This window comes from Chionomys nivalis, chromosome 6, assembly GCF_950005125.1.
Source record: "Chionomys nivalis chromosome 6, mChiNiv1.1, whole genome shotgun sequence".
In the NCBI taxonomy this organism is placed as follows: domain Eukaryota; kingdom Metazoa; phylum Chordata; class Mammalia; order Rodentia; family Cricetidae; genus Chionomys; species Chionomys nivalis.
This window is the reverse complement of record NC_080091.1, coordinates 14,640,377-14,654,502: the sequence shown is the minus strand read 5'-3', so window position 1 is coordinate 14,654,502 and position 14,126 is coordinate 14,640,377. Positions and strand designations below refer to the sequence as shown.

At 41.0% G+C, this 14,126-nt stretch overlaps 2 protein-coding genes across 4 annotated transcripts in view; both read left to right on the top strand.

The window, feature by feature from the left end:
* Window positions 1–4,362, top strand: part of Pnpt1 (polyribonucleotide nucleotidyltransferase 1) — a 41,395-nt gene extending 37,033 nt beyond the window's left edge. The window contains exons 28-29 of one of the 2 annotated variants that reach the window (XM_057772044.1): window positions 313–486; window positions 2,414–4,362. In XM_057772044.1, coding sequence (XP_057628027.1) covers window positions 313–471 — 159 coding nt within the window. In that variant the 3' untranslated portion in view covers window positions 472–486; window positions 2,414–4,362. Of the gene's footprint in view, window positions 1–312; window positions 2,217–2,413 lie in introns of those variants that run through there. The other variant, XM_057772043.1, reaches the window with a different exon arrangement.
* A 6,325-nt stretch (window positions 4,363–10,687) lies between these two features.
* Ppp4r3b (protein phosphatase 4 regulatory subunit 3B) overlaps window positions 10,688–14,126 on the top strand; it is a 53,488-nt gene continuing 50,049 nt past the window's right edge. Inside the window, exons 1-2 of one of the 2 annotated variants that reach the window (XM_057772616.1) lie at window positions 10,688–11,180; window positions 12,361–12,416. In XM_057772616.1, coding sequence (XP_057628599.1) covers window positions 11,039–11,180; window positions 12,361–12,416 — 198 coding nt within the window. In that variant the 5' untranslated portion in view covers window positions 10,688–11,038. The remainder of the gene's footprint in view (window positions 11,181–12,360; window positions 12,417–14,126) is intronic. The other variant, XM_057772617.1, reaches the window with a different exon arrangement.

The window sequence follows — 14,126 nt, the reverse complement described above, 5'->3', positions numbered from 1 at the left end:
AACTAAATGTCTGCTTTCTTTTGCCCTGTTTGGTTGATTGGTTTATTGATTGGTTTATTTTAGTCAGTGTCTCAGGCTAGCATCAAACTCAAACCTCCTGCCAAGTGCTGGGACTCCAATAGGGCACTATACTTTGATTCCTTTTGTCTTTTTATGACAGCTATTTCATCAAAATATAGTTACTGTGTCTTTAATTATTACTGAGCAGTGCTTTTATTAGACACAAATATTAATTATTGCCTTATTTGCACAACATAAATTTAAATGTCTTTGAAATTACATGTCAACTTTAAATATGCTTCTTTTACATAGGTCAAATACTTTGGCCGTGATCCAGCTGATGGAAGAATGAGGCTTTCCCGCAAAGTCCTTCAGTCTCCAGCTATAACTGCTGTCAAAACTCTAAATGATAGAAGCAGCATTGTAATGGGAGAGTCTATGTCACAGTCATCATCCAACTCTTCCCCTTGACTCCTTTTGGAAATGGTATTCAACAGTGATATTCTGCAAAGCAAACTTTAATAGTCCCATTTAATGTGTAGATTTCTATATAATTTAAATATAATATTTGTATTAAAATGCTCTTTTCTGTAGGCAGAGTTTTCTGTATTGCCAGCCAGTTCCCAAATGACAACCTAGAGACTTACTATTAATTGTGAAAATTCAGCCAATAGCTTAGGCTTGTTTTTAGCTAGTTGTTATAACTTAACCCATTTCTAATCTATGTGCTGTCCAGAAGCTTGTTTACCTCTTCTACATAATATCCATCCTGCTTTCCAGCTTCTTCCATGTCTCCTCCCAACTCCAGCCTCTTCCCAGCATCCTCTGTACCTGGAAATCCTGCCTACCTATTAGCTGTTCAGCTCTTTAGTAAATCAGTCCAAGTGGTATATCTTCACAATGTACGAAAAGATTATTCTACAGTACATTTCATGTGCCTTTTTTATTTCAGGATCAACCTATATTTGCCTTATTTATATTATAAAACCAATAAATATTATTTAAAGTAATCTATTTTTAGGGGGCTAGAGAGAGGGCGCAGAGGTTAAGAGCACTGCTTGCTCTTCCATAGGTCCTGAGTTCAATTCCCAGCAATCACATGGTGGCTCACAACCATCTGTAATGAGATCTTCTGTCCTCTTCTGGCCTGCAGGCATACATGCAGGCAAAACAGTGTATATATAATAAGTAAATAAAAAGCTATTTTTATATCTTAGGGCAGATCACCTTTTTGTTTCTTTAATTGTAAACTACTGAAAAATAATTGATCATGTATGCTCTCCTAAGGCTCTTTTCCTCTGCCTTCCTTCTCATATTTGTTAATGGCCATTCTCCCTTAGGCATCTTATGGCTCCCCTCTACCCAGCAACTGTGCCTAGCTACTGCTGTTTTGCATACTAGAACTTGCCATTTTGAAAGCCAGAACCTTTTCTTCACCGTAATTACACATTTAATTGTCATTGAGGGAGCTAATTTGGTTCCATTTTTAATGGTATGCCTTTCACAAAACCATAAATATAGTGAGATGAATCTTATAAATGGGTTTCTCACTAGAGTGATTTTTTTTTTCCTTGTTTTTTCGAGACAGGGTTTCTCTGTGTAACAACCCTGGCTGTCCTCAAACTCACAGAGATCCACCTTCCTCTGCCTTTCTGAGTGCTGGGATTAAAGGTGTGCACCACCATGTCCAACTGTTTTAATTACGTAAATATAAAAGATACCACTAGAGTCATTCTTTGTGTGTATATAATTGCCACTGTGTGGATATATATTTTTGTATATATTTTTGGTATAAGAGCTGAAGGAACCAATCAGATTATTAATGTAATGTCATGTTCAGTGTCCTATTTTTTTTCTTTAGAGAAGGTCTCATTATGTAGCTTTAGATAGCCTGGAACTCATTATACCAGGCTGGTCTAGAACTGACATCTACCTGTCAGACCCTAGAGTCCTACAATCAAAGGCATGTGTCACCATACCTTGCTCATTGCCATAATTTAAAACATGCTACTAGTCCACAAAAAAAAAAGCAGATACTACATAATTTAGACTGTCTAATCCTTTTATAATTCTTATAAAATATATGTGAATTCTTACTCAGGGCTAAGTCATAGGCTACTAAATATGTGTCTGTCCAAGCCAAATACTTTTAAGGTACATTTATATGTAAGTCGACAAACATTATTCTGTGTAAAATAGCTTATTAAACAGCACCAATACCCTTTCTGAATTAGTGAAAGGAACTGAAAATTAAAAATTAAATTTGATTTCTATTTTGGATATACTGTTATTCTGTATTTGTCAAAGTGACCGAGTGCTATAACCCTTAGTTTAAGGGACAGTAACCCTTATTGTTTGGATTTCATAATTATAATTTGGTTTTCTTAAATTTGTTCTTATTTTTTTTTCAAAGGGACTGTAAACTGCTAATAATTTGGGAAAAAATGAAGCCAGTTCTTGGAACTCAAGAGGGGTACCACAGAATTTAAATGGACAGCTCACTAATGCCAACAGCAGAAGCACCCTCATTTCTACATAAACCAGCAGCCTACCATTCGAGCCATACTTCCCTTCATCTTTATTCAAATCATGGTCGTTTTTCATAATTTCTAATGATGTTTTTGTTTTTGCTTTTTTGGGAGGCAGCATTTCTCTGTGTCGCCAAGGGTGTCCTGGAACTTGCTCTGTAGACCAGGCTGGCCTTGAACTCAGATCCACCTGTGCCTGCCTCCTGAGTGCTGGGATTAAATGTGTGCATCACCACCACCAGGCCCTCTAATTAAGTTTTTAATCTGAGCCTATCATATGCCAAAAACTAATTTATAGTACCTGAATACTGCTATTTGCAAATTGATCTTTTTTTTCTTTTTTTTTATTAATATTTCCACCTGCTCCCCGTTTCCCATTTCCCTCCCCTCCTCCCAAATATTACCCCCTCCCCCCACTCCCCTCCCCCTATCCCCACTCCTCTTCTCCACCCCCCACACCTGCAAATTGATCTTTTATGACCCTTTTTTTTGACATACCATGAATTAGTGTTCAAATTTTTACATATATTTGTTTTGTGCACTTAGAAGCCATTGTATGTGTATGAGGATCAGGACAACTTGTAGGATGTTGGTTCACTCACACTGTGTGGGTTCCAGGAGACAAACTCAGGGCATCAGACTTCACAATAATTATACATTTCCTTGCTGAGCCGTCTGACTTGCTTAAATTATGGATTTTATGTGACTATTTTCTTTCCCTTCCAAAACATTTTAAATTTCTGGATCTAAGATAGAAGCATGAACATGAGCCGCTCTCTGTTGAGCTCAGCCAAGCGTCACATTCATTCAACATCTGCTGTGGACTAAGCACTATGTGCAGGGGATGTCCGCAAACAGAGCCGAAGCTCCTGTTCACTTCTGCTTGAGAAAACTCGAGGAAGCAAGGATGTAACATCCGACAAAGAAGCAGATACTGTAGTGGAAAGGGGCTGGGAGTGATCCCTCCTACCGCTGCAGTGTAGACTGTGAACAAGATCAGCGTGGGGAGGGAAAGATTTATTTGGCTTACACTGCCCAATCACAATCTGTTGAGGAAAGCCAAGGGAAGAAACTAAAACAGGTCATGAGGAGTACTTTTTACTGGCTTGCCTCCAATGGCTTACTCAGCCTGCCTTTTTTAAAAAATACTTTTATAAATATATATTATATATAGTTATAATATATATATTTTTTGGTGGGGGGTATCAAGACAGGGTTTCTCTGTAGACTGGGCTGTAAAGATGTGCGCCCCCACCGCCCAATAGCCCCACCTGCTCTCTTATGCCATCTAGGACCAACTACCCCAGTGAACTAGGCCCGGCACATCAAGCATTAATCAGTAAAATGCCCCCATAGCCTTGACAATTGGCCAATCAGATGGAAGCATTTTCTTGTTTGAGGCTCCCTTTTCCCAGATAATCCTGGCTTGTAGAAAGTTGACAAAAAAAATAAATAAAATAAAAATCACACAGCCAGGACAAGTGATAAGTTATTGTTTGAAATGAAATGATTCAGAACCACTTCCCTGAATAGATAATATTTAAAGAGACCTGAATGAAATAGAAGGAGATGTGAAGACAAAATAAACTTTCATTTTTTAAGTCAGTTTCACACAGTTTTGTCTTTTGCTTTGTATTAAGAATAGAGTCAAGGGCTGGAGAGATGACTCAGAGGTTAAGAGCACTGACTGCTCTTCCAGAAGTTCAATTCTCAGTAACCATATGGTGGCTCACAACCATCTATAACATCTGATGACCCACATGGTGAAAAGAGAAGCAGTTCCCTCAAGTTGTTCTCTGACCTCCAGACATGCACCATAGTACTTAAGCACCAATGCCAAGTAAATAAATGTAATAAAAATTTGTTTAAAATATATATATATATATATATATATATATATATATATATATATATAACAAGTGGAAAGAGCAGATATTTTCAAAACATTTAATCAGGCAAACATGCTTAGTTATTTCTGAGGAATAAACAGAATCACAAGGAGTTTAACAGGCTTTGACAAATGCTTTCTCATGAAACTTGATAATAGGAAAGGCAGACAGTAGAAATGGGAAAGAGACTATAAAGACATTGAGTGTTGGGGATTAAAAAAAGAAAAAGCAGTGTTTAAGTCTCATGGGTGGATAGAATGAATATAGAGTTGGAGAGGAAGAAACAGCTCCACTGCCAACTTTAGCTTGAGGGTTATAAAGGTAATAGGTTCTGATATCGGTGGAAAATTTGCTAGGTATGAGTGAAGCCATCAACTAACAGGTAGCTGTTGTAGGGAAGCAGTTGGAGACTGTTGTATTGCTTCTGGGGAATCTAACGCAGAGAGAAGGGGCACCTAACCAAGTATTCCAACCAAGTCAAGCTGATCAGCAAGTGAATTCATTGGGGTTGTATACAAGAGCAATGGGCAACAGACATGAAGCTACTGCTAAAGACATCCCCACCCTATTGGTGAATCTTGTGTCCCTGCCCTTCTCAATTGAAGAATGTTAATAGACCCTAAATTCAGTCTCTGGCAACATACACCAAACAAAAAGAAAAACCTACATTTTATGACTATCGTGTTTCCTTTGGAAACAATATAGTTAGTAATTAATAAAACGTTGGTAGACACTCTAGCAAAGGTTTCTTGCAATATAGCTCAAACATCTCGCCTCTCAAGTGTCGGAGTTGCATACATGCATCATGGTTCTGATTTTTGGTTTTTGTCTTCGTTGTTTTTAAAATCATGTTATGGGCCAGTGAGATGGCTCAGCCAATATAGGCTTTTGCCACCAAGTCTGACAACTAAATTCAATCCCTAGCACCATGTGATGGAAGGAAAGAAAGAACTGACTCCAGGTTGTCCTCTGACTCACACATACTGGCAAGTGAGTGCACACATGCATAAGGAATGTAAAGAGGAGGCTTTAAAAAAATGTTGGGCCAGCAAGATACTTTTTGTAGGTAAAGGCACTTGCCATCAAGCCTGGGTTTGATCCCAGAGATCCACGTAGTATAAAGAGAGTAAGTCCTGACCTCTGTGTGTGTGTAATGGCACATGTATATGTTGTAATATGAGCGGCAGGGCTGAGTCCCCGGCACCCAGCCGCCCGCATGGCTACCTTATGCCCTGAAATAATTACACGGAAACTGTATTCTTTTAATCACTGCCTGGCCCATTAGTTCCAACCTCTTATTGGCTAGCTCTTACATATTGATCTAACCCATTTCTGATATTCTATGTAGCACCACGAGCTGGCTTACCAGGAAAGATCTTAACCTGCGTCTGTCTGGAATGAGAGAATCATGGCGACTCCCTCACTCGGCTTCTTTCTCCCAGCATTCTGTCTGTTTACTCCACCCACCTAAGGGCTGGCCTATAAATGGGCCAAGGCAGTTTCTTTATTAATTAACCAATGAAAGCAACAGATAGAAAGATGACCCACCTCCATCATGTATATGCACATACACACACTAAATGAGTAAACATGTATTTTTATGTTATAGGTGTAACAGAGCTCAACCCCCAGAACACACATAAAAACCCAAACATGGTGGTTTGCACTTGCAATTCCAACACTGGGGAGATGGAGATGGTTCTGTGGTATTCACTGGGCAGCCAGCATAGCCTTACTTGGAAATTCCAAGAAACTGTTTCAAAATGAATGACAATGGAGATTTATCTGTGGCCTCTACACACATACATACACACATGTGGTCATTTCATACAGTGATCACACAGCCAGGACTGTGTGATCTGTAATCGTCAAACTCCTCAGACTGAAGCAGGAGAATCTTGAGTCCAGAAATTTGACCCCAGTTTGGGTAGCATAGACCTCATCCTTAAAATAATTCAGGTAGAGGAAATGTGACATTAAAATAAAAAAGCTTTCTACAAAGTGTAATTTTGTTTCTTAATACAGAGAAGTCATATGTGAGCCTGGCTTTAAGGGATGACAAGGGGAGGGTGTTATGGGTCTAATAAAAATGCTGCAGGTCCCCAAGTGGCTGTAGCAGGCAGTGGGCCACAAAGGCAGCCAGTCCCAGGCAGGGAGCCCATTCCCCCCCCCCCCCCCCCCGGGCCCACTGGCCATGAAGGCCAGCAGGTCCTAGGTGGGGAGGAAGAATCATGGCAGCAGCTACCTCTTTGGGAGAGACAAAAGGGAAGGACTCAGGCTGGAAACTTAAGATCAGCTTGCCTCAGCGTGGGGGGGGGGGGGTGGATGGATAGGCGGAGCTTGTCTCTTAATAGGACAGGACAGACCATTACAGAGGGGCAAACTGTTGAGTAGAAGCAGTTTCAACAGTGAAAAGGGTTAGAATTAAGGTAACTTCATGTTTCATGAAAACTACAGTTGCCTGTTAATATTTTTAAATTGTGGCTATAAAACTCCCATAATTTCCAATAATTCATAAACTATGTTGTTATATGAAAAAGCACAAAATATGTAGATAATTATCATAAAGTATAAAAATTATAATAAAATATTGAAGGGGCAAACTTATAACCAGATGCCAAAGAAGTGACTTACAAAACTCAATAAATAATGTCTTTGGTTTTGCAAATATCAAAAATTAGAAACAGGCTGGAGAGATGGCTCAGCAGTTAGGAGCACTTGGTGCTCTTGCAGAGGACCTGAGTTGGTTTTCCAGCACCCACCTGGTGGCCTCTTCTGGCCTAAAGCAGGATTCTAAATGCATATGGTATACACATAAATCCTTTTTAAAATTTAATTTTATGTGCATTGGTGTAAAGGTATCATCCCTTGGAACTGAAGTAACAGTTGTGAGCTGGCACTTGTGGGTGCTGGGAATTGAACCCAGGTCCTCTGAAAAAGCAACCAGTGCTCTTAACCACTAAGCCATCTCTCCAGCTCCACACATAAATCTGGAGGCATGCCCATCAAAGTCAGGAACATAACAAGCACCACTATTATTCAACTCTCTGGTGGTCTTACTGAGAGCAATGTTATGACATTAAAAGGGAGTGTCAGAGAAAAAACATTTGCAGATGACCACCTAAGCCACTTACTACAAAACAATTATGATTTACAAGTGAGCACATCAAAAGAGCTGTCTTCTCGGGGAGTCAAAAGCTGCTGTGTAAAGAGCAAAAGCCATCGCCTTTCAAGCTTTGAAGAGCTAAGACAGCAGCGAGTTTGGCCCATCCCTGTAGTCGACACTAAGGTTAAATGATCTGCTCCCAAAGAGTATGAGTCAATAAACACAACGAAGACCCTTAACTGAACACTTTGAAAACCTAATCCCAAGTGTACTGACTTCTTAATACCACATGCTAGCTGACTTTAGTTCCTTCAGTGTGTAATCTACCCTCTTTAACAGGCCCAGCAAATCCCCCAGATTGTGCTAAGATTTAAAGCTAGCTGTGAAGACAGCTCAAAGAGAAAATCAGGGCAAATATAGTAAAGGACTTTGAAGAGGGAGGGAAGCGCTTGCTTTCACAAGTTTTAAGAGCTGCTTCTACAAGGGCTGAGGGCAGGGGGCTCTCATCCACATTTGAAGGCTTCAGGTTTTCTTTTCTTAGTTATGTATCACCTGTGATGGTTATCCCTGTTGTCAACTTGACCATATCTGGAATTAACTAAAACCCAAGCAGCTGGATAGGTTTGAATGAAAATGGAAACCCCAGTCTCATAAGGAGTGGCACTATCTGAAAGGATTAGGTGTGGCCATGTTAGAGGAAGTCACCATGTCTGCCTGTGCACTACCTTGCCTCCTGCCATGATGACAATGAACTGAATCTCTGAACTATTAACTAGCCTGAATTAACTGTTTTCCCCTATTAGAGCTGCCATGGTCACAGTGTCTCTCACAGCATTAAAACCCTAAGATAGTACACCATGTTGTAGCAAAGCTCCTCCCCTCACCAAATAAATGTCACTTTATAAAAGCCTCTACTGGCACCAATGTTTCAGCATTTAAGAGCTCTTGCAGAGGACCAGAACCCACATCAGTCTGCTCCTAACTAACTCCAGTTCCAGGGACCCAACACCTTCTGGTTCTGATGACACCTGCACTCACATGCACACACCCAAACATTCATGCATGGAATGAAAAATAAATCTTTTAAAAAGATCCTTGTGGGGGTGGGAGAGATGGCTCAGAGTTAAGAGCACTGGCTGCTCTTCCTGAGGTCCTGAGTTCAATACCCAGCCACCACATGGTGGCTCACAACCAACTATAATGAGATCTGGTGCCATCCTCTGGCATGCAGGCATTCCTATGTGTATAACACTGTGATAAACCTTAAAAAGTCTTTGTGCTAAACATGTTTTTGTCTATTATTCATTCTCTAAATCTAATATAACAAGTATTTAAGTAACATTGGTATTATAATAGGCATTATTATCCAGAAATGATGTAAATTATTCTGCAAGATATGATAGGTAATAGCAAAACATATGCCATTTTATATAAGGGACTTAGGACACACAGAATTTGGTAATGATACGAGTCCTTGAATCAATCATTCAAGTCACCTAGAGACCAACACACATACACACTTGTATATGATAAACTATCTTTAAGATACACCATGAAACCTAATGGAAAAGAAAAATGTTCAAATATTTAGTAATTCAAGATGGTGATAGTAGCATTAAAACAAGTGTGTAACTATATAGGCCACACACAAGAAATGGGCCCCATTTTAGCAACATACACAAAAAAGTGGGAGGGTTTTAACAAGGAATGATATAGTCAGTGTTTCCTGAAGAAAAACTGAATAGCAGGAAGCAGGAGCTGAAGAGACCTTGCACTGCAAAAGTTTATGTTCTTTTTTTTTTAATATATATAAAGGTATTACTTATAAAAACAGGACATCGGGGGTTCGGTTGGGCTAGAACTTTTTGGAGAGGATCTGAGGGAAGGTGTGGTTATGGTGAGGTGCTTTCAGACAAGCACGAATGGGGCCCTGTACTGTAGATTTCTGCTCTAGCCTTCTGCCCCTACATCTGTTAAGTTCAAAGTTATTAATGGAGCCAAAATCACTCTCTACAGAAAATTCTCTGTAAACCCTGAAATTCCCCGTCACAAAGCTAAATGGGCTTCCAGGATCTGTCCAGTGCTCTTGCAAAGGCCTTTTCTCCTGAGGAGTGGACAATGGACAGATGTTAGAAATAACCCAGGAGTGTCCTCTAACACTGGGCTAAAAAATGGCCTATGTTCTTTCTGTGGCCTTTCCAAAACCAATTATATTTTCCCTGGCTCAGAGTACACTTCGTACATATCAATCACAGCAATGTACAGCATATATGGATAACAATTCAAGTCCTTTTGTCATAGGCAATACCCCGCTATAAATCATAGGCTGGCCTGCACCGCTCAGATCCTCCTGTCTCAGCGTTTCCAAGTGAACTCATCACAGGCAGGTAGCAGCACGCCAGCCTACAGATACAGAGAAACAGCAATTATACATCAGATTTTGAAACTATTTTTAATCAAGCGCCTACTGTACACAAGCTCCACCTTTCAGCATACTGGTGAAATGTTCACGTCTAACCAATCTCAACAAACATAAGCACACTCGGGCAAGTGTAGTGATAACTACAACTCCCGAAATACACCGCGGGGTCACCATGGGGACTTATCCCCATGCTTTTCAGATTAGAGACAAGAGCTGGCCGAGCTGAAGGACCGTATCGTGAACTGACTGGCGGCTAGACGGACAGGACGTGCCGCGAGCGTCCCACGCGAACCCGTCTTCAGCCCGCCGGGCCGCGGTCTCCGAGGGGCGGGCCGTTCGCCGCCTCTCTCAGGCGCAGACCGATGGCCGGCACTACGAGGCTACCGGCAGGCAGAACGCCTGGGCGGGCCACAGGAAACCGGCAACGCTTCCATAGAACCTTACAGTCCCCTGCTGCTCACGGTGGCCAGGGAGCACCTCCCGAGCAGAACGTACCCGCCATGCACCCCGCAAATCCCCAAGAAGAACTCAGCAACACCACGGCTGCTACCACCTTCCACTGGAGAAGGCAGGAAACCTCGCGAGATCTCCTCGCCCAGCCAGGAGGAGGGCCGGAAGAGCAGGAAGTCCCTCCCGGGCCTGCGCCCCCAGTGCGTCCTCCTCGCGAGAGCGCCAGGTTTGGCTCTCCGGAAGTGTGTTCCGCGTAGAGGTGCTGTGCGCTGGGCTCGTCGGCCGCCGTAGCCCCTGCTAGGGCAGCCCGTGCAACCCTGGGGAAGAGGAAGAGAAAGGCTGAGAGAGTCGGGTTACAAGATGGCGGATCTGTAGTAGTTCCTGCGGCGGGCGGCGGCAGCCGGAGAGCAAAGGGAAGAGACGGTGGTAGTGCGTAGGGGTGGAGGAAGGGGACCGGAGAGCACGGGCGGCGGGCTCCCGATGGCTCTTGTCACCCCTTCTCGCGGCTAGACCTTTGGAGCCATGGTGAACTCGGGCCTCTCCAGAGCCGCCGCCGCCGCCGCCGCTGCCGGCTCACAGGAGTGAGGGCCACCGGCGAGGTGAGCGAGGAGGCGGCGGCTGCAGCGGGGGCCCAGCAGCCACCATGTCGGATACACGGCGGCGGGTGAAGGTCTACACCCTGAACGAAGACCGGCAATGGGACGACCGGGGCACCGGGCACGTCTCCTCCACTTACGTCGAGGAGCTCAAGGGGATGTCGCTGCTGGTCCGTGCCGAGTCCGACGGTAAGGGGATTGGAACGCGGGAAGAGAGGAGCGTGCCTTCGGTTGCGGCAAAAGCTGGGGTGTGAGCTCCGGGCGCGGGGGGACGGCGCATGGCATGGGTCTTGAGCCTGCCCATCTCAACGATAAAAACAAACTCCTGGGCCTGGGTTCACTCGCCGTCAGACGTGGACTCCCAGTTCCTCCGCCTCCATCCCTATTAAGGATTTGACTCCTTCCGCTCCAATCCCTGCCTGGTTGTTGAGATTTAGAATGTGAAGAGTGGGAAGTCGGTAGGAGACCAGATAGAAACCTAACCCGTGAGATAATGTCACCCCGTACCCGCTTTGGGTACAGTCTGGTCCTTTATGTATGTCCAATATAAAGAGGTTAGTAAAACTCTTCTGAGTGCCTTAGGGAAAAAACGGACTCTTTCTTGGAGTTAGTATAGACCGTTGCCACGATGTAAACACGAGCACCTACGGTTTTACTTTTTGATCCCTGCAGGTTGCCTTTATAGGGGGGAGGGGGGATCCCACAGTCTCAATAAGTTAGAAAACTAAAGCAGACTCGGAGATTGTATTTGTTGATTGCAGAATTCATAGAAAGCATTTTAATATTAAAAGCTGACAGCCATAATTATAATTACAACAGCTACTACCTGTACTCAAGAACTACGCAATTGGAGTAACTGATATATGTAGGTAATAGAAGACTAACAGTCTTATATTTATTTTGGGCAATGTTGTACTAATGTAGAGTCCCTTTTATTAACTAGTCAAGGGAATTTTATGTGTGGGGGGGTGTTGTTGTTACTCATTGTCATAGGAACAGGGTAAGTGTAATTTGTATGGTAAGTCTCCAGGGCGCTCGTAATTGGTTTGATAGACAGGAAATACAGTGAAACAGCTTTTGTTAAAGTTAATCTTCAAATGGACAGTTAGACCCTAAAAGTTTTATTTTAGTTTTCTCATAGTCTGAATATTGGTTTCACATAAATATTTCCCTCTAAAGACATTTGGAGATAGGATGAAAGATTGTAAGCTAAATATGTAGCCTAGATCTGGAGAGAAAATTGTATTAAAATACATTTTGTAGCTTCAGATCTTCAGCGTGTGAAGAAACATGAAACATTTGTAAAATATGTGTTATTGAAGAAGGCTTTATAGTTTGAGACTTATATGTTTTTTCTTAACTCTTTCAGGATCTCTACTCTTGGAGTCAAAGATAAATCCAAACACTGCATATCAGAAACAACAGGTAAGTAGTAGTTAGCCAATCTTTAATTTAAAAAACTGTGTTTGTCATCCAGAAGTATTAATCTGACAAAGATGGGAATACTTTCCGGACCAGAAAAGCAGTTTGGTAACTAAAGTTAGAAGCCATATGTATTTGCCTTTCAGGTTGGTAGAGTTTCAAACTGAAAAGTGATTTTTATATTAGCGGTTTATATTGTTTTTTTTTTTTTAAATCGAGCCACTGTTTGTATTAGAAAACAATGGTTTCTTTTGTTCTTGTTTACAGTAAGCCAGGTCTCTCCTATATGCTCTGCACTAAACCATTTATTCTGAGTCACATTTGAAAGAAATGACTTAAAAGAAGAATCAAACTGTTCAGTTACTACCATTAAGAAAGAAATTCAACGATGGTGGTGCATATGTTTAATCGGCAGAGGCAGGTGAATCTCTGTGAATTCAAGTATGGCCTGGTTTACAAAGCAACTTCCAGGACAGCCAGGGCACTGTAGAAAAACAACAACAAAATCAGAGGGATACTTTTAAAGCAATGAAAGCCTGTTTGGTGTGAAATTGGATCTTTGACCAAGGCAAGGGGCTTATTGAGGGATTTTTAGGTGGCATTTAAGTTCTGCTTTAAATTGTATGCATATTTTTGATATAATCAATTGATAATTGATACTCTATAAATATACATATTGTTAATTATGTAACTCAATATTATTGTCTCTTTGGAAAAGGAAATCTGTTTTAGTATTTCTTATTTAACATGAAGATGACAGATTTGAGTCATCCTTTATCTGTGAATGTTTTCATTTTTGTGAAATACTATCAAAATTGAATATTGTAGAGAATAATATAGTGGGCTCTGTTATAACACCATCAGTTTTCAATATTAACATACTATATCCTTTTCAGTTTTTTGTAATATTTAACATGGGTAGAGGTTAAAATCTCTTTTCTGTCTATCCCGTTTTATCCATTCTTTATTCCCCATGGTACCTCTACTAAAATTACGTGTATTCTTTCTGTAGATGCTTTTATACCTTTCCTGCATGTCTCTTGTGTGTTTTAAACTTTTATGCTATTGATACCATACTTTTACATATTCTTAAATTTGTATTTTCACACTTTTTTGAAGATTTATTTGTTATTGTAGGTAACTTTTTAAAATGCTGTATTATGCTGATGTATGATATATACCTATGAGACATTTGGATTATTTCCTCGTGTGTGTGTGTGTGTGTGTGTGCTTGTGGAGGAGGTATGTAAAATCACGATGACAGATTTTGTAGGGAAGAGAGAAATTATTTTAGGTTTATAATTATAGCATCAAATCTACCTTTCTTTAAAGTCTGTGGAAATTTGGATGCTATAAACATTTCATGTAAGAAATAAAATTACATCTATTATAAAAAGTTGTTAATAGGAAAATTTTTAATGTATGTAATTGCTTTGTGCATGCAGTACATTCTTAGTTCCTTGAAATATTTTAGCATTCAACTAGTAGCTTTTCTTTCTCTTAGATAATTTTTATATATTATCTCTTAGATAATTTTTATATGAGTCTTTTGTCTTGAACATTTGTCTTGAACATTTGAATGTTTCTCTGTATCTTAGATATGTATGAGGACATTTAAATTTATTTCAAACTGGACTAGGCAGATAATTAGTTACTCTGTGTTTTGAGTTTTGTAAGATAGCTAGCTAGTTCTGGGTTTTTGCTTGTTTGTGG